This window comes from Numenius arquata, chromosome 3 (assembly GCF_964106895.1).
Source record: "Numenius arquata chromosome 3, bNumArq3.hap1.1, whole genome shotgun sequence".
Lineage (NCBI taxonomy): Eukaryota > Metazoa > Chordata > Aves > Charadriiformes > Scolopacidae > Numenius > Numenius arquata.
The window spans coordinates 38,596,287-38,616,665 of NC_133578.1; the positions used below are offsets into that span (position 1 = coordinate 38,596,287).

The window sequence follows — 20,379 nt, forward strand, 5'->3', positions numbered from 1 at the left end:
GAAATGCTCTGTTTTCAATCTGCATTTTTAACCAGCAGACAAGATCACTTTCTCACTATTAGGGTAGTACGCCTCGATGCAATTCATTCAGTTTAAATCCTTAGGCCTGAATTTCCTCTGCTGGCTTTTCTCCGTGATTAAAACACCACAAAAGAATGGGGGGAAAAATAATACACAAATTATGTTAGTCCATACTTGTTTCTTTTGGGGAATGACAACTTTTTTGTGTTCGTGGCAAGCAGAACTTAAAGAGCTAATTTAAAGTCTAATTAGCTTTTACCTTCTGAGTCAATGAGTGTTAGAGAGGGGAAGGAAGCCTTAGGATCTCCAGGTTGTGATAGGTTTTATCACATTCACAGTTTGCTTAACCATGGTATAAAAGACACTAACATGTTCCCCTTGTTCATATGCCTTGTGTCTGCTTCAGGCCTGTTCTTCCCAAAAATCTTGGGAAATTCCCTTCCCCCCCCCCCCCCGTGTCTGTATCCTCTTTTGGATACAGCTCTGTTCAGGAGACTGCTGGGCTGGTGATGGAGATGCTGTTTGTGAGAGAAGGTGAGGTGACTAATTGCTCTCTTGCTCTTGTTACTGTGTGCAGGTTATTTCACATGCTATTTCAGAGCATGTGGAGGATGCAGGTGTTCACTCTGGAGATGCCACCCTCGTGTTACCCACACAGACTATTAGCCAGGGAGCACTGGAGAAGGTAGGTGTTGCACTAGCACTGAAAAGAGAAAATAAAATAAGGGCTTGAATCTGCTTTCCCCCTTTACTTGGGAGAATTCAATCACCAATGGAGAAATCAAATCACCAATGTTTTTTTAAAGGCCAGTGTGATATGTACAAGTGTAGGATGTCAGCGACTGGCTATACTGTACATAGGATCATCTGAACTGTATCCCATTAATTTAAGCAGTAGATGTACACACTTTCAGACTCATTGGGTTTTTTTGTTTCATTGGTTTAGAACCAGCTTTCATAGCAGTAGAGGATTGTCTAATTCATATATACGCCACGGTTCATTTTCCACTTCCTTTTCTCCCACAATCCTTAAATGATTAGATAAGGTATGTGGCTTTCTAGCGGCTTGCTTTTCCAGAAGGGATATCAGGATGAATGAATCTCACCTAATCTTGACTTTTTCCCCTTTCAAGAAAAAACTTAGTGATACAGACTTGTCAAAATGGATTTTCGAAACGAAATGTGTCATCCCCCATAATGTCATCCTGTTAAGGGTTTGCTTGGAAGCTAGCAAGAGCTGTAATGCAATGTTCTGTGCTCCAACTCTGTTTACAAGAATGTCCAAGGCCTTGTTTCTGAAAATACTCATCTGGAGCAAAGCTATTCAAGCGCTTGTACTGAAATGGCCCATATTTCTTGGCAAACCTAGAAATAAGACCATAGTGTTTTCTCCCATTTTGTTCTAGAGTGTATCTGCTGAGACGCCTCCCACTGATCTGTGATGGGACAGGCATGTTGGTGAAAGACTTTTGGGACATTTGTAGAACTGACTAGTTAATCTCAAGTGGCAAAACATCATTATTCATTATTTCACCAAGAAAGGTATAACGGCTCCAGTGTGCTCCAGTGTAGGAATTGCTACAGACAGGGCAGACTTTTATTTCTCTCTTTCTCCTTCTTTCCCCTGATTTCTCACACATGAAGCTAATTTTTACTTCTGCCCTCAAACAGCACTTCAAACTGTCGGTTACCAGGCATATAAAACATGTTTGATTCTGAAAGATAATGCTATTGCCAAAATGAAGGTGTAGAGAAAAAACATGCTAGGGCAGAGATATATGACATTTAAAGGAATCCGCATGTGAGGTGATTTATTGCCACGATGCTATTTTGTGGAATTGATTTATTTATTATGTGTATACACATTTTCACTTTATTTATTTATTTTTATAGGTAAAAGTGGCTACAAAAAAGATCGCAAATGCCTTTGCCATCTCTGGTCCCTTCAACATTCAGTTCTTGGTGCGAGGCAACGATGTGTTGGTAAGAGTTCTTCTGACTGTTGGAAGAAGTCAGGCTCTGCTTTGGATAGTTAGGTGCATGGTTCCTGCACTCCCTGCCATGGAAATTCTGTGGCAGTAGCAGCTGTGGGTTTCTAACCTGCTTTGTCTGATGATGTGGGGCTCACCTGGGCCACCCCTAGTCACGCAGCTCTCCCTGTCTGTGTGGGAGGGAGCCTCCTCCCCTGCCTTCACCTTGAGGGTGAAGTGAATCTGGTTGCGTTGCCTGTCAGCACTAGCTTTGTTTTGCTGTGGGCTGCTGTCCTTCCCAAAATTATCAGTTTTGAATATGATGGACAGCACTGGGGCCTGCGCCTCATCCTATGAACTGAATATCAGTGCTTTTAGATCTCCGATATCCTTTCTCATCTTCAGCTGTTTTGATCATTAAAATAAACCTTCCAAGGCATTGGAAAGAAAGCAAGACAATTTAAGTGTTTTAGCCTTTAGTATAAGCCATTAAGATGGTTATCTAAATAGCGTGGTCCTAGTAGCTATCAGTAGCAGAAGTTCAGCAGATGTCTGACCCTTTATGGGTGGCAGTTGGCTTTCTGTTGGTAATGGAAGATGGCCAGAGGAATGTGAGCAGAGTATGACTGAGGAAGCACTGAATAGAAAGAAAACCTGACATGGTATAGAAGAGGCGCATTATTGGTGAGAGATCCTGTTTGGACTATTAGTTGAGAAAAATGTACTTACCGTTCTTCACCTTTCTTCTGGTTCATACATAGTTATTTAGAAACTACACAGAGGGACAGAATGCAGTTTTTCCTTCCTTGCTTTTCCTCAGTTGTGCTTGCCTCTTCTCTGGATAAACCCCGCTTTTTCCATTCAGTCTTAACTTTCCTGTTCTTGCTCCCTCCATTCCACCTTCATTCTCGCAGCAATTCCTCTTTTGCTAATCAACTCCATGGTGTGCTTCTAACCAGGATGCAGAACTTTGTTTCTTGTTTGGGTCACTGAATGACTTCTGCATGTAGATGGAAGGTTAAGGGTAGACCAGTCATTCATGAAGTGCAATTACCATGGAAAAAGAAAAAAGTGGGCTTCTCAAGGTTGTACTTAGTGCCCGTGCATAGGTTTCCATGCCTCTTGCACATTAACTTAGGGTAGAGTACAGCACATTTTCCAAAATAACCTCTAGATTACTCTCAGTTCTCATTTTCAGACAATAGAGGTGAAACTCAGTTGCAGAACGTCAGGCTCCTTGTATGTCAAGCTGGCCACTACTCATTCCTCATCGCTGTTTGTAATAAGAGACACAGAAATCGTGTCTCTTATTTGGCAATCTGAAGAGCATCTCTGCCAAGAGGAGCAAGGACTGATTTCCAGAAATATGAATCAATTTCTTCACTGCACAGTGCCTGACCCTGGTATTTCTCCTTTTTAATCCCATCAGGTGATAGAGTGCAACTTGCGGGCCTCACGCTCCTTCCCTTTTGTATCAAAGACTCTGGGTGTGGACTTCATCGATGTAGCCACAAAAGTGATGACTGGAAAAGAGATTAATGAGTCATCCCTCCCCACACTGGAACATCCCATTATTCCATCAAAATATGTTGGGATTAAGGTATGGTTTCCAAAAGAACACCAAAAAACCCACAACAGAGCCAGCACCTGGCACATTAATAGGCAATTAGTATTTAATGCCCAGAGAGAACAATTTACTCATTGGTCAAAAGCTCAATTGACCTTTTGTAGTTTCTGTCAAGATAATGTATGTTGGGAATTTTAGAGAAAAATCAAAGGAAAATTATCCAGTGATTATTAACAAAATTAATCTTCCTTTTTTCTTACTTCTAACATACTCTGAATCATGTTTACAAACTGCATAATATGCACCTGTAGAATTGAACACTGAAGTTCAAGCTATTTCATGATACTACCTAATATATGTATGGACATGTACAAATTTGTGTTTTGAGTGCCTTCCCCAGATTTTATCTTCAGGATTTGGGACATGGGCTGTTGAATGCATGGAATCCCCTTTATCTGCACCACCAGTTAAAATGGGGGTGAAAGTTTTGGATCCTTGATTTCAGTGGAGCCAGGATTTTACTTTTCATAATTACTAAGCTTATATAGCACTCAAAATACCAAAGTCTACTGTAAATAGTTTTGAGTGCTTAGAGGAAGAAAAAAAATTAATTGAAGTTCCCAATCATAAAAATCTAGAACAGCAGTGCAGAAAATACTATGGATGGCGAGAAATGTTTATACAGAAACTTTCAAGCTTTAATAGCTTCCATATCAAGTGAAAACTGAGGAAACGGAAAACACCTAACATCTTTCTACTAATAAAATGTTCAAACCTATTAAAATGCAAGCCAAATCTGTGGCCCAAGCCAGCTCAGGTTGTTGGTCAGCCAGTCGGTCTAGAAGTAGCTTTATGTTTTATTTTGGTGCTACAGATAGGCTTTATCTGAAATTCTGAGACTTTTTTATTTTTGTCTTATTTATTTTTATAAATTTCTGTTATTTAGACCTGGGGCTTCTGCACTGTTGTTGGCTAAACTGTCAAGAGTTTTTGTCTCTCCTGGGAATGCTGGCTACAGAGTGGAAAACCCAACTATATTCTTGAAAACTTCACTACAAAGCCTTTTATACTGCTTGTGTTCTGTGTGGATTTGTCGAATATAAAAACCTGCTAATACCTTTGGAAATGCTCAACTTTGAAAAATATTCCAGTTAAACCTGGTTCTCATTATTCGTGCATCGTATTTTCTGTCCTCTTACATTTTTATTGCTAGGAATATTTGCATGGAAATGGGATTTTGTTTCTCCAGTAGTTCTTAAATGCTCTGAAAAGAGACTATGAAACTCTCTTCTTCTTTCTCAACATAGCTGCTCCTTTGTGGATTCGGAGTCCCACCGTTTTAGCTTTAGTGACTGAAATATAATCTTGCCATCTTTGCTTGCAGAGTGACGCAAGTATCATAGCCTGACCAAGATTAAATCCTGGATAGAGCATGACTGACTAAGTTTGAAATAGGATTTATTTGCGGTACCAGAGCCTGCTCCTGCTGATGCATTTTCACGTTTGTGGCAGACAAAAGTTAGGGAGCTGGCAGAAGGCTTTGTTGCTTGTTTACTTTTCAAGAAAACATGTGCATTAAAAATAATCTGCTTTGACTGCTATATCTCAGCTTCAGTCTGTAGAGTGGGCCACTGTAAAAATTTTCTCTTCACTTATAGAAGAAGCAAAACTGATCGAGAAGTCACAAAGATACATGACATTTTTTGAGAAACCTTTCGCAATAAATTTCTGCTGTCACATTTTAGTTGGTCAGTGTTAGGTGTCATGAAACAGCAGCTGTCTTGTCTGCACTGTTAACCTCAGAGACTTCCAAAACCAGAATTATGTCTTTGGATTTAAAAATAGATTATTTTTTAAGCAGCAAGGATGCCGTCTTCATGCAAATGCCACTAGTAGTTTAAGATGTAGAAAATCATAGAATCATAGAATGGTTTGGGTTGGAACGGACCTTAAAGGTCATCTAGTTCCAACCCCCCTGCCGTGGGCAGGGACACCTCCCACTAGACCAGGTTGCTCAAAGCCCCATCCAGCCTGATCTTGAAAACCTCCAGGGATGGGGCATCCACAACTTCTCTGGGCAACCTGTTCCAGTGTCTCACCACCCTCACAGTAAAGAATTTTTTCCCAATATCAAATCTAAATCTACCTTTTCCCAGTTCTAAGCCATTACCTCTCATCACTACATGCCCTTGTAAAAAGTCCCTCTCCAGCTTTCCTAGGCCCCCTTTAGGTACTGGAAGGCCACTATAAGGTCTCCCCGGTGCCTTCTCTTCTCCAGGCTGAACAACCCCAACTCTCTTAGCCTGTCTTCATAGCAGAGGTGCTCCAGCTCTCTGATCGTCTTCATGGCCCTCCTCTCGACCTGCTCCATCAGGTCCATGTCTTTCTCATGCTGAGGACTCCAAAGATGGATGCAGTACTCCAGGTGGAGTCTCATGAGAGCGGAGTAGAGGGGCAGAGTCACCTCCCTCGACCTGCTGGCCACACTTCTTTTGATGCAGGCCAGGATGTGGTTGGCTTTCTGGGCTGCAAGCATAGATTGCTGTCTCATGTTGAGCTTCTTGTCCACCAGCACCCCCAAGTCCTTCTCCTTAGGGCTGCTCTCAATCCATTCTCTGCCCAACCTGTATTTGTGCCTGGGATTACTATGACCCGGGTGCAGGAACTTGCACTTGGCCTTGTTGAACTTCATGAGGCTTGCATGGGCCACCTCTCAAGCCTGTCCGTGGCCCTCTGGATGGTATCCCTTCCTTCCAGTGTGCAGCTGCGCCACACAGCTTGGTGTCATTGGCAAACTTGCTGAGGATGCACTCAATCCCACTGTCCATGTCGCCAACAAAAATGTTAAACAGCACTGGTCCCAGTATTGACCCCTGAGGAACACCACTCATCACTGGTTTCCTCTTGGACATTGAGCCATTGACCGCCACCCTTTGAGTGTGGCTATCCAGCCAGTTCCTTATCCACCAAGTTGTCCATCCATCAAATCCATGTCTTTATGTCTTTCCAATTTAGAGACCAGGATTTCATGCAGGACAGTGTCCAGTGCTTTGCCTAAGTCCAGTTAGATGACTTCTGCTGCTCTCCCCTTATCCACCAACGCTATAACCCTGTCATAGAAGGTCACCAAATTTGTCAGGCATGACTTGCCCTTGGCGAAGCCATGTTGGCTGTCACCAGTCACCTCCTTATTTTCCATGTGCCTTAGCAGAGATTCCAGGAGGATCTGCTCCATGATCTTGCTGGGCACAGAGGTGAGACTGACCAACCTGTAGTTCCCCAGGTCTTCCTTTTTTCCCTTTTTGAAAATGAGGGTTATGTTTTCCCTTTTCCAGTCAGTAGGAGCTTCACCAGCCTGCCACAACTTCTCAAATATGATGGATAGTGGCTTGGCAACTTCATCTGCCAGTTCCCTCAGGACCCGTTGATGTATCTATCTCATCAGGTCCCATGGACTTGTGCACCTTCAGGTTCCTCAGGTGGTCTCGAACCTGATCTCCTACAGTGAGTGGTTCTTCATTCTCATAATCCCTGCCTTTGCCTTCTGTGACTTGGGCAGTGTGGCTATAGCACTTGCCGGTGAAGAACGAGGGAAAAAAGTCATTGAGTACCTCAGCCTTTTTCATATCCTGGGTGACCATATCTTCTCTAGTCTTCCTAGCCCCATAGGAAGTTATTCCTTAGCAGAAAATTTGTTCCATGTTTGCCACGTGTGGTCATTGGCTCTTTAACAGAGGGAGTTTCCCTTCTGCCCCCCTCTTTTTTTTTTTTTTTTTTTTAAAGTCAAACTTGAGAAGAGAACTCGGAGACCTCAGTGGCCTAAGCCCTCAGATAATGATAATGATTTTCATACAAAAGATTTAAAAAAAAAGGGTGTGTGTTTGAGGGGGATCAGAGAGGGAAAATATGTAAATAATTTGCAAAGTTTCATCTGGTTTACATTAAAAGAGTATGTTCATGGAGATTGGTTTGATTCCTGTGAATGAAAAATTTCTGCTGGAGAACAGTTTTCTCAGAAAAACTGACTGGCTTCAGATAGTATCTCTCCTTGTTTCATGAATTAGGTGCTTCACAACCTTTCTGTTTTAAAATGTGTCCTAAAAATGATAGTGACAGTGGGCTACCACAGGTTAAAATCCGCCATCAGAATGTTAAAAAGACCACAAGAGTTAGAAAGATGATTTATTGGTGAATACATGTTTATTGGTTCCAGTCCGTCATCAAGATGCTGGGGGAACTCATTCGCCAAGTACTCCTTTGCTTATCACCCTTGACCAGTGTGGTTTACTGTTTAATTCTTTCTGTCACTTCCAAGTGTAGCTGGGTGTTTGTTTTTTTAAATGATCCATTAAATTTTTGTTCTTTTTCTCCCTCCTCCCTTTTTCTTTTACCAGGCCCCAATGTTTTCTTGGTCCCGGCTGAGAGATGCTGACCCTGTTCTCCGATGTGAAATGGCCTCTACTGGGGAGGTATCTTTTAGATTTGCTTTTTTTTTTTTTTTTTTAAACCAAGTTGCCTTTAAACATCATGAATCTTTGAAAGTGATCTTATTACTGCCTGAATCATGATGGCATCTGTAGCTTCTTCAGAAAATTGAAAACATCTTTCTTAGCTGTAAAACCACATAGTCCTGCCAAACTCAGTTTATTCAGCCACTGGATGTCCCTCTTTACCTGCACGTCAGCCCTGAGTTGGACCTGGTCGGTTTGACAGCCTGAAATGAGTTTATCTGAGAGCTGTCGGGTTCTGGGAGGATCTCAGTGCATCAGTCCATTTTATGAATCACCCGCTTCTAGACAGACAAGTGCTTACAGCTTTCAAACCCCCCCATTGACACACGCCAGAATAGTAATATCAAGCGTCCAGGTCATGAGCGTTTGGTCTTGGAATGTGCTAGTTACTTAAAGGCAACAAACATGTGGTGATATTTTTGTTGCTGCCTGGTAACCATCGAGGCATGTCCCAAGGTGCAAAAGGCGAGAAAGAGTGAATAAAATGTGATGGCTGCAGTATTGGCTGTTGGTAGGATGAGGGGGAGACTGGGCTACTTTACCCACTCTTTCTACAGCAGGACTGTGAAGTGCTTCTGAAACCTATCTCATGGTACGTATGGCATACTGTAAGGGCACAAAGCCGTTCCTCTCCCTGCATAGGCTCAGCACTGATGGGAGCCCTCACCCCTCAAAGGGTAGAGGTTTCCATTTACGTGATTTGAAGAGATATTAACTCATTAAGCACAAAGAGGCTTGTTTATGAGTTATTGCTGAGCTGTCAATAGGTTCTGTAAATATAACCCGTTACTCTAGAAAAGAGCTGCAGTGGCAAGAAATTTATTCTGGGCTAGAAAGCCCATTTAGGAGGTGATTAAATACCGAAGCAAGTAGGTTAGTCTTAACTCTGCTCTACCAAAGCTAGGCAGGTGGCAGAGCCTGGGCTGCTCCGTTTGATATGAGTTTGAGTATGTCTACTTGAGCTGTTTTCATTAGGACAGACTTATCATTTCAGTATGATAAAGCACTATACCCAGATACAACGTAAGAACAGCCTTAGGTCTCCTACATCTCTCCAGAATTACTTTATTTTGCTCGTCATAATGTGTGGGAAATCAGTATTGCAGAAGATTTCTTTTCAGTGTAGTTAATGGGCAGAAAAATGCCAAGTGACTTCCTTATTTTCGGAACAAAATTGACTACACAGAAATCCACCCCCCCCCCAAAAAAAAAAGAAAAAAGAGATAAAAATGTAACTAAGGGCAAGAATTATTTTTTCTGAGCTTTATGTGGAGTTAGAGATTACCTTGGTCATAAAGGAGGGGTTATTAACTTTTATGAATAGGAAAGATCCATATTCACAAATGCCATAAAATGTGACAGTTATGAAAGTCTTTCTTATGAGTGAAGTTAGGATAATAACTTGCTTTGGGTAAAATGCTCAATTATTCCTCAAAGACATTTTTCCCACACACGGCTTCATTTGGGCTTGAATTTGTCACATCTATCTGGAAGAGATGTATTTAGCTGGAAGTCACGGTTCCCACGATAGTAGAAGACATAGCGCTGGGGGTCCCTTTGAGTAATTGTGCCTGATTTGACCACGCCACAATGGTAAACCTTCCCTGGCAGGCTGGAAACCCCTGGTCCAAGCCTACAAGGCAGGGGGCTGTCCACCACCCTAGAAAGTCCATGACATACAGAGCCCTTCAGCCAGATACAGCGTAGAACAGACTGAACACTCAAGGACAAGTTTTTAGAGAAAAGCTGAGATACCAGTTGTCATGATTTTTTTAATCCCTTCCTTTGCGGGTTTTTTGTTTGTTTTATTTTTTTTATTATTATTTTTTTTTACTTCAGAAGATCTGGTAAATCGTTATTTGTTCTACTTACATGAAATACTGGTTTCTGCTCACCATGGTAACAGTGAGACCATGAATCTGAGGGCTCAGAGTGAGAGGAAGGACCATAAGAGGAAAATGGGAGAGCGATTCTCAATCAGCCCCTTTATCGCATCTGTATATGTGTGTAAATTTGTTATTTCAAAGAGAAAAATCTGTGGCAGTTTCTGCTTCTGACCGCTTTTCAGCGAGTGTGGAGTTTGCCAGAAAAAGTGAGGTGGTCTTTTTTCCTCTTTTTTTTTACTTTCACAAAAGCTCGTGCATTCCTCCTCTTGTCATCAGAATCCCAAATTTTGGTCAGTTTAGCTCTTTCAGAAGGTCGTTACTGTACGACAGTCTGTAAGCAGCTGAGCTCCACAGGCAGTTCTGAATGATGGAGAATTGCTAAATAATTTTTATTGATTTCTTTACCAAGTTTTTGTTTATATAAAATAAATTATTATGAATTGGCACGATTGCTTTGTTTTTTTCCCAAGTACATATTAACATTTTACTGGCATCTTGTACATTTGTGGACTTCTAAGGGAAAAGCATCTCTATATACTGTGGTTAATCTTCACAAGAAATGCCAGGAGTACCTGACGGCATAAGCGCTGCCTTACCCAAGTTCGCAGCGTGCGCGGAGAGAAGCATGCCTGCATGCAGAACGCTCACTGCTATTTAGCATTATAGAATGTTAAAGAATTTGCAGTGCGCTCACAAACGTTGGAACAGAGGCTGCGTACAGCATTTCCACAACTCAGCAGAATCAATTCTTGTTACTCTTTGGTGTGCTGTTTGAAACTAAAGCGTTGCTTATTGCCTCGTTATTACTTCATTAAAATTATGAGATTTGTCTGCAATGATTTTTCTGATTTATTTCCCTTCCCTCCTGCCTGCAGTCTCCTTGACAAAAGCAGTCTGATTCTACATGAAGAAGTCAAAAGAGCCTATTTAAAAATGTCATTCCTGTTTCTTTTTAAAGCAATATTTTTGGGTTGTTTTTGTTTTTTCTCCTCATGCCGCCTTCTTTATGCCTTTTCCCAGGTCGCATGCTTCGGGGAGGATGTGTACTCTGCCTTCCAGAAGGCTATGCTTGCCACAGGGTTTACGTTTCCTAAGGAAGGAATTTTGATTGGAATCCAGGTGAGTCCTAAAAATTAAAGCTGAGAAAGGACTGACACAGAGGACGTCAGTAACTGTTGCCATGTTTTCATTCACGTACCTTTATGGCTTAAATGTGTTTCTGTGCAATCCGTCTTGAAGTGCAGTAGGACAGTAGGGAACAAACACCATGGAGAGATGTTTACTGGATTCCCTTGGGCTGGCCTGGGTTTTTTCCCTCTGGCTCCTGATAGTTTCTACTGGGAGCTGCAGAATTTTGCTAGGGTCAAACCCCTAGGGATTGCTGGAAGCAGAGGCCTGGGATCAGAGAGTTAGAAGCCACCTTCCTGTGTGGAACAAAGCCCGTAGACAGTCAGTTCAGAGAAACGTCCCAGCTAGAGCTCAGAGCCCACTCCTTCCTCCCTCCCAAATGGGAGCCCTAGGGATGCTACTTTCCAGTCCTGACATATAAACTCCCTTCATCTGTACAGTGCCTCTTCCCCTTTTGAAATCAGTTCCCTTCCACCCCCTGCAAAAGGGTGAGACAGTTTCCATACTGCAAAGCTGGACCTGCTTAGCTTTCTCCATAGATGTATATATTTCGTTCCAGGCAGAGCTGTAACATCATCCAACAGTGTAGAAAACATGATCTTGTTAGATCTTGTTAGAGTGTTGTGGGGTGGTTATTGGTGTTACACTGTTAGGCCTCCACCAGCTATTGCAATGTCATGTTCCTCTCATCATTGGGGTCGTGATCGGAATAAACTTGAGTGCAGTGGGGCAAGGGATCAAAGGACAACAGTCTTTACCCTGCAGCCTGCTTTCCTGGCTGCCTAGAAGTGTGGTTGCCATTATTCCTTTCACAGAATCACAGAATGATATGGGGTTGGAAGGGACCTCTGGAGATCATCTAGTCCAACCCCACTGCCAAAGCAAGTCCACGTACAGCAGGTTACACAGGAATGTGTCCAGGCAGGTTTTGAACGTCTCCAGAGATGGAGACTCCACCACCTCTCTGGGCAGCCTGTTCCAGGGCTCTGCCACCCTCAAAGTGAAGAAGTTCCTCCTCATGTTTAGATGGAACTTCCTATGTTCAAGTTCGTGCCCATTTCCTCTTGTTCTGTCACTGGGCACCACTGAAAAAAGACCGGCCCCATCCTCTTGACACCCTCCCTTTAAGTATTTATAGGTGTTGATCGGATCCCCCCTCAGCCTTCTCTTCTCTAGACTAAGAAGACCCAAGTCCCTCAGCCTTTCCTTGTAAGGGAGATGCTCCAGGCCCCTCATCATCTTTGTGGTCCTCTGCTGTACCCTCTCCAGCAGTTCCCTGTCCTTCTTGAACTGGGGAGCCCAGAACTGGACACAGTACTCCAGATGGGGCCTCACTGTGTCCAGTTTCCCTGTTTGATGATGGTGCATGGCCAATATTGTTGCCTACCATGCAGCTCCTATCAGCTAGGACTAAGTAGCATGGAAAGGAAGAACCAATGCTACATTTGTGTAGCAATATTTCTGGTTTCTTTATCTTGCCAGAGCTCTCTCCTATTAGGGACTGCCTTTCAGGCATAGATTCTGCAGGTCCAGTGATTCCATACCAGACTAGAGCTTGGACTTTAGGGTTTCATCTCTTGCTGTCAGCATCCCTCAAAGTTGCTATTTGTGACAGAATATTTAAATGGTGTTGTTATAGGAACGTTCTCCAGTGCAGTGGCTGCTGCAAACAGCCTTTACTTGAGGGAGTTCCCAATGGGTTTGCCTGAGGAACCATTCACGGTTCTGTATCAGTAGGGAGGATGGGCATTTCAGGATGAAAAGGTAGTTCGGCAGAAAAGCAAAAAGCGTTGGTTCTTTATCTCAGGATAATTACCAACTGCAGGAGTTGCTGAAGTCAGATACACTTGTAAACTTTGAGATGTTTATGTTCCTCAAAAAAAAAAATCAGACATTTCCACTGCAACTAGAACATTCTTGAGGGCCAGAAAGACAACTGATTGCCTCATGCCATTTTCCCCTTGTGCTTGTAATAAGCTTATGCCCTACATGATTGCATAAAGCCTATAAAACCAAAAAAGAATAGAATAGATGAATTTTCCTTTCAGATAACCGGGATGTGAAAAATGTGTTGGGCTGTCTGTGCCGGCAGAGGATGTGAAGGAAGCGTGTGAAAAGTGGCCAGAAGGAAACGTGCCTTCTGATAACACAGATTACCGCTCAGTCCTTAAATATACACATGTATACACACATCTGTGGATTAAAGCCGTTGCACTAAATTACCTCAAATTAGCAGAAGAGTCTTTGCTTGCTACCTAGATAAAGTTTAAAAGTTCAGTATGAAACTTTGGGCAGTTGGTACTGTATGTCTACTGTATCTCTAATCACTGCGGATTTTAAACTAGCATTTAAAAAATGAGAAAAAAAAAAAGCCAGGGGAAGAAAAAAGGAGAGAGCCTAGCATTTAAAATTTAAGCCTATTTACCCAATAGCAGCTAAAAGAGAACAGGCAGCAAAGAGTAATTTTAGCTGTAGAAAGCATTTATGTAGGTTCTGTGTCAGTATCTGTTAAACAGAGCCAAATGTTCTTTGTACAAAGGTCTTAAGAAAAAAAAAAAAAGGAGGACAAAAGAAAAATAAAACAACCCCAAAAGCTCACTTTTACCCCCTACCCCCCTCCTGCAACTTTTAAAAATAGCAAGATTCTGTCCTTTTTAATGAGTGGTTTACAGTTCATCTTCTTGCAAGAGAAACTTGAGAACAACAGATCAATCACTTGAAGGTCTCTCTTCATCTTAGCATATTTCTTATGTAATGAAATTCCAAAACAAGAAGTGTAAAGTTAATGCTGAGAACCACATACTGCTCCCTCACCACTCTGGAGTTTGTCACCTACCTACTTTTCAATGGTTTGTTTCCAAACAGAGGGGAAATCAAGCCTTGTGAGAAGGGAAGGTTGAAATGCTGACCTAGACCTGACATGTAGACTATCCCTGAGTATTACAGGCTGGAGGAAAGGGGGGCCCCACACTGCAGACACCAGAGGCACAAGGAATGAGGCATAAGGCGGGCTGTGAACACCAGCAGCGTTGTTCTCGCTTTAATCGCACACATGAGGTCATCAACCTCAAAGTGACAGCGTTGTCAGTGTACCCTCAGAGGGGAAATACAAGCTCAGAAGGACAGATACAAGGTCGCCCCTCTCCATGATCACCTAATGTTTAAATGTCGTTGCTGTGAAGGGGTGGTGGTTGATGGTTGGACTAGATGATCTTGAAGGTCGCTTCCAACTTAGACAATTCTATGATTGTCCTTCAGTAGTGAGTGCTCTGACATTGCACAGGTCACGGTTCCCCAGGATTTTAAAGGCCTGACGCTCTCGCAGGGTAAATGGAGTACAGCTTTCTTGTTAGACAAATGAATCTCTGCCAGTTTATGCAAGCTGATAATCTGACCTCCTTTCTTTTCACAATTTGGAGAAATCCATGATGCTGAAACCCTGAGCCTGCCATTAAATAATTTATATTTTAAGCAAGAGGAGTTGAAAAGCGCGTTTTATTTTCTTTCCTGATTGGGCTATTCAGTGATATCTCTGGGATGGAGTGCATCTGTCTTACATCTGTGCTGGTGACCACGAGATGCGGAAAGCATTGATGGAGTATTTTATTTTTAAATCCCAGCACTCCAAGTCTGTTTTTCAAGGTAACCTTCTGCCTTGGTTCCTTACATATCCGATTTTTTTGCATGCTCCACAGTGGATTTGGATACAAAAGTCAAGATTATCACAGGAGATGACGTGGCTTTGTTTTGAGCTGGTCTTAGCAAGAACTGGTGTAGCTGGACTGAATTAACTGAGGATGTAGCCCGTTACAAATAGTAAGGCGTGCTAGCAAACATGAGAGAGAGGTTATAAGAAACAGAACTTTTCCAATAAAGGAAAAAGAATACAATTCTCCTACAATAAATATCTTCCACTAAATAAATCTGCTTGTACTTTTCACCTTTAGTAACTAATGGTTTCTTACACAGGTTTTTTCAGCCAGCTTGTAAATCTGAGGCTGCTCCGATGCAAGCTGACAGCTGTAATTTTTTTTTCATGGAGAGGCTGTTTTATGTGTCACAAGTGTTCAGTACATGTTTGATAGAAGTTTATAATATTGTTGTGAAAGCCAAGCCCCCTGACCAGAAGGCAGAACCATTCTCTCTGACTGGAAAGCTGCCAACATTGTCACGTTGTATATTTATATTTTCCAGTTAGTGTACAGACAGAGATGGCTTTCAGAATGAGGTTCTTTCCAGGGAGCTTGGAAAAAAACCACACTGTTGACTCCTTTTCTTCATAGGAAATTGTTCACCCTTCAGAATATTGCGCTCTCACTCGTAAAGGTTAAGCTATCAGTAGCTCCAGCAGCAACAAGGGAGCTTGCAAGAATCTTACTTGCAAATGGCCAGACCAGGCTAAGGTTAAAAGCACGGGTTGGCCTGCCTCGGCAGTGAGAAGGGCATGTGCTGCAGCTGAGCTTTGCACTTCTGTACCTGCAACATCCTGAAGAAAGTTATGTTGGGATCAAATTTTCACCGGGCTGTTGCTCTAAAACGGCTTGTTCAAGTGCAGATGGCTACAGGAGGTCATCTTATCTTTACTTCTTCTAAATCACGTTGGATCTGGGTACGCATTATGTATGAGAGAGTCGGGTCCTCATGGGAATAGGGTGTCCCAGTCTCCTGAGTGGTTTTCTGCTTTCCATTTCCATATACCCGTGTGAGTTAGAAATGAACTCACATACACAAGCTCTTGTTCATGTGAATCTGCAAACAGAGCATCCAAAGGCAGCCCAAAGCCTGCCCATATGTGTTATCTACCAGAAGAGAAGGCCAAATGTTTGAGCAATGATTGAAAAAATATTTAATTAGGAGCAGAGGAGACTCTAGTTGGTGTATTTGAGAAGGCAATTGTCCAGATATTTAATATGCAGTAGTAAATATTCTGTAGTTGCAGTCAAACTTGGTATGAGAACACTTACCCTGGTGTTGTAACAAAATATGTATTAGCTGGGAGTGACTTGCGCTTCAGGATCTAAACATTTTTCTTGAAATGGCACTGCACATGCATATTCAGACATTTCTGCACGCACGCGCGCACACTCTCAGCACAGAAAGATTTATTTGCCTCTTGCCCAACAAAATCACCGTTTCTAAATTCTAGCTTTGATGCCGTGTCTAATAAATTTCCTTTTTCAGAAGTCCTTCCGCCCCAGATTCCTTAGCGTAGCAGAACTACTGTACGAGGAAGGTTTTAAGGTAGGTGGTTTCAGTTATTTAAAGCTAGAGAGTTTTCAAAATCGGAAACATACTCAGCCTGCTACAGGAGTGAAAACATTGGAGTTTATTTTGAGATAGAGAAAAAAGGACATTTCTAACGTACATCAGGGATTTTTAGCTGAGTAATCCATGGAGTCAGCAGGTATCGCCCAACTAAAAGTTTTCATGATTGTTTAATCGAACGTACGGGACTGTCATGAAGGCAAGAATTGCCCTGGCTCTGCTATCAGCCTGCAGCCAAGATGTCACATTATAAACTCCTCTAAGTTCTCCAAAAAAAGAAATGCCAACAGGATTGCATGTATAACAGGAAGGGAGGAAGGGGAAGCCTTTTGTATGGAGAAGGTCTTTACAGTGCTTCCTCTTCAGTGATGTTCACAAGCTGCAGACACATGAAATTTGTGGTGGTTGCATCCCTCTTGTAACTCTTCTGCATCATTTTGCATCCCTGTCCCTACGGAAAGGTAACTAACAACGCAAGCACAGAAGATTGGTGAGAGCTTTTTAGTACAAAATATTTAAGTACTATTTTCCTGAGTGGCATTAGTGTAACTACTGGATTTAAAGTTCTGCCTTTTGAAACCTAGTGCTAGGCAAAAAAAAAAAAAAAAAAGAAAGGGGGGGGGGGCAAAAAATGTATACATTATTGAACCATTGAAAGTCAGAGGGATTTAGGTTTTCCTAAGCCACTTAACTGCTTCTGGATGTGTTGCTACCAGTCATTGACTATCATCCATAGCAAACCACAGATAACAGAAAGTTGGGAAAGTCATGCTATTCTCTGCTTGGAGAGATACCCTTGTGGTGAAAAGTGCCCTCCAAAATCAGCTGTGACAAACAGACTGTATGTTGGGTGAGACCCATATGGATTAAATTAAAAGTTTTGGTATTATGAAGTGCACAGTAAGTAACCTTTTTTTTTGTTTTTTGTTTTTTTTTGTTCCTGAACAGCTTTATGCCACAGAAGCAACCTCGGACTGGCTCAATGCTAACGGTATCCTGGCAAATCCTGTGGCATGGCCATCGCAGGAAAGCCAGAGTCCGAGCCTCCCTCTGGTCAGGAAGTAAGAGCTGTACTTACCTTGTCAAATTTGGGTTAACATCCGGGACAACAAGGGCAAATTACTGTTGAGATCAACGACTGGGATTTAATGGGACTCTGTATTTGATCCAAAAGTTTTGTTTTATCTGATTCTGTCCGGAATTGCCACGACAGGGAGGTTTCAGCTTAATTAATGAACATCCCATTGAACAGTCCTATTTAATATGGCATGGATGTATTGCTCCATGTTACACTTTCATGCAAGGATACGTGGGATTTGAATATTTAGCCTTTAATGACAGTCAGTCATGCCTTTAACAGAGTTGTGCTGAGCTGTATGAAGGCTGAATATTGCTTTGCATCACTGAACAGAACAGAAATGAAGCCCAAATTCCTGAGTCGCAGCTTAGTGCCTTAACCCCTCAACCATGCTTTTTTTGGGATGTAAGACTAAACTCAAATGAAAATTTTCAGTGTTGTTTACCTGCATTGGTCAGATTTTCATTAAGCAAGACACACTGTGATGCTGTCTTGGGCATTGTCTCTTCAGGCTGGTAAAGGATGGAAAAATAGATCTGGTGATTAACCTGTCTAACAGCAACACCAAGTTTGACCATGATAATTATGTGATCCGGAGGATGGCTATTGACAGCGGGATTGCTCTGCTCACTAATTTCCAGGTACTTTCCATGTTGTTCTTTCTCCTCTTAGTCATAAGAACCTTTAGAGCTTTCAAGCACTTGTGACCTTAGATTCCAGTCTGTTTGGACCCTCATTGTCTCTGACAAATAATAGTGTGCCTGAAAATCATGGCAACACAATTGTTTGAATGTATTTTCTTTTGCTACTATACGAAATAACATTGCTCAAAGTAAAACAAAAAACAAAGAAGGAAATCGTTGAGTCCTGTACAGCAGCTAAAGTTGTTGCTGTATTATTTTCATTTCAGAGCAAACTTTTGCACAGGGTTGCCTGTAACATGTTTAAATTATGCATGGGAACAGTTTTTTAGTGGGATGTTTTTCCAGTAGGGTCCTTAAAACTTACAGCAGGAAGTAGCTGGGCTTTCTTGAATGATCCTTGGGGCAATCCAGTTCCAAAGTGCCATCCAATCTGAATTGCTGCCTGTCCTGTTGTAGTCCCCAACTGCCAGTCATTATGTGTTTGTAGCTCCTGACAAACCCCTTTCACAACTGATAGGGGAAGAGATATTTGGTAATGCAAAGTGAGACTCCTGCTGCCAGCAGTACCTTGACTGCCTTTGTAAGTGGCTTCAACTGTCACAAAAGAGCCTCATCTGCCTCTCGTTAAGCGCAGCAGCCAAATGCCCGTTGATTTCGGTGGGCGCTGACGTGGAACCCGGTGACTTGAACTGGGGTCCAGCTGTGCAAAATCTTCTGCTGTGATTGGAATGAGTGAAGAGCAGAGAGAATGCCAGGCTGTAAGTTCACAGACAGGATAATGCCAGACATGATTAGCAGGAATGGGAAATTGAAGACCCATCCTTTGCCTATGAGCAAAACAAACACTGTCAGCTAGAACAGGGGTCCCCATCCAAAATTTATTACCACCCCTGCTTGATGCATTTCATTTAACCCTTTTGATTGCAGAGTTTTAATCTCTGATTTTTGAGGGAGGAAAACAACCCTGTGTTCTCTTAAAGGCTTGGGTAAAAAACAGCTCTCATGGGACAGAGCTGTCTTGCCAAAGAAGCCCAGCACCTCCACATCTCTCCAGCTGGACAAGCAGGCTCCAGAGGGCTGGAGCCAACACCCATGCACAGTCACCTTGAAATTTTTATTAATTTGGACGGACTCAAGGAATGGACCTGCAAAGGGTAGTTTCAGGGTGACAGCGTAGAAGTGTGGAACCTGCTTTTTTACTCAGCCTTCTGCAGATGACTTTGCAATGCTCAGTCCTCCTCTGCTTTATATTGACAGGTGACAAAACTTTTTGCCGAAGCTGTCAAATACTCTGGGAAATTGGACTCCAGGAGTCTCTTCCACTACAGACAGTTTGACAATGGAAACTCTGCCTAGAAGAACTATCTCCAACCTGCAATCTTACTGCTTCTGGCATCACAAAAGAGGGGGCATCTCAGATCATCTACCTAACCATCTTTCCACATATTTTATAGCATCTGCACTGATTGTTTTTCCAACTCACACAAACTAATCCCTAGCTAATATTTTTGATGGCTCATTGGAAAGCTGTCCTCTCCCCCGCCTCTCCATTTCCACATAGGATCAGATATTAGTTACTTACTAGATCTTACTTTGTTACTGGCTAGATCCAGACACCACCATCGCAGAGCAAATGAGTGAGATACAAGCGATGCTACCTGGGGGTTGTTCCTTCTTTTCATAACCAAACCTGCTCCTCCTTAGAAACGCCTTCCTTGGGTCCATAATCCCAGCTATTCTCATGCTGGTCTGCTAGAGCCTGCCCCAAACTCCCATAGACAGACATGTAGCTCTCTATTTCCATTGCTGATTATTGAGGATTTTACGATTTTATGTAACAATTAAACATCCTCCTGCTTGACCCACCTGATGATATCATGGATGCCTGCCATGGTGATAAATGTGATAGGAGCTCTTTAAAGACAGATGAACATGAATTCCCCATTATTCCCTGCAACAGCTGACAGGCATGATGCAGCTACTGTTTGTTTGGTTTTTAACCCTGGCCAAGAATAATCAGCCTGTAGAGTTGATGGGAGAGGAAGTCTATATGTGTGCCCTGGAATTGCTTCCAAGTTCTGCTCACTCCTTCAGGCTATTATTATTTTTTAAATTCTGGTTCAACATTCTGAATTCAGGCAGTTGTCCCTGTATCATAAAGGCTCTCTCTCAGCTTTGTGTCTAGCTTCAAAAGTGGAGAACTCCCCAAAGACTTCCATGTGTTGCTGTCCAACATTTTGTGCCGTGATTCTGGGCATTAAAAATGACTCCTTTAAAAATGAGGTGACAGTGTTGCAGTGCTTTAACCC

The 20,379-nt window shown here is 42.4% G+C and overlaps 1 protein-coding gene across 1 annotated transcript in view; it reads left to right on the plus strand.

The window, feature by feature from the left end:
• The window catches only part of CPS1 (carbamoyl-phosphate synthase 1), a 101,750-nt gene extending 82,324 nt beyond the window's left edge, over positions 1-19,426 (plus strand). The window contains exons 30-38 of the mRNA XM_074145247.1: positions 599-706; positions 1,915-2,004; positions 3,421-3,591; positions 7,953-8,027; positions 10,976-11,074; positions 16,265-16,324; positions 17,297-17,409; positions 17,938-18,067; positions 19,328-19,426. Of these exons, the coding sequence (XP_074001348.1) occupies positions 599-706; positions 1,915-2,004; positions 3,421-3,591; positions 7,953-8,027; positions 10,976-11,074; positions 16,265-16,324; positions 17,297-17,409; positions 17,938-18,067; positions 19,328-19,426 (945 nt within the window). The remainder of the gene's footprint in view (positions 1-598; positions 707-1,914; positions 2,005-3,420; positions 3,592-7,952; positions 8,028-10,975; positions 11,075-16,264; positions 16,325-17,296; positions 17,410-17,937; positions 18,068-19,327) is intronic.
• Positions 19,427-20,379: the final 953 nt, after the last annotated feature.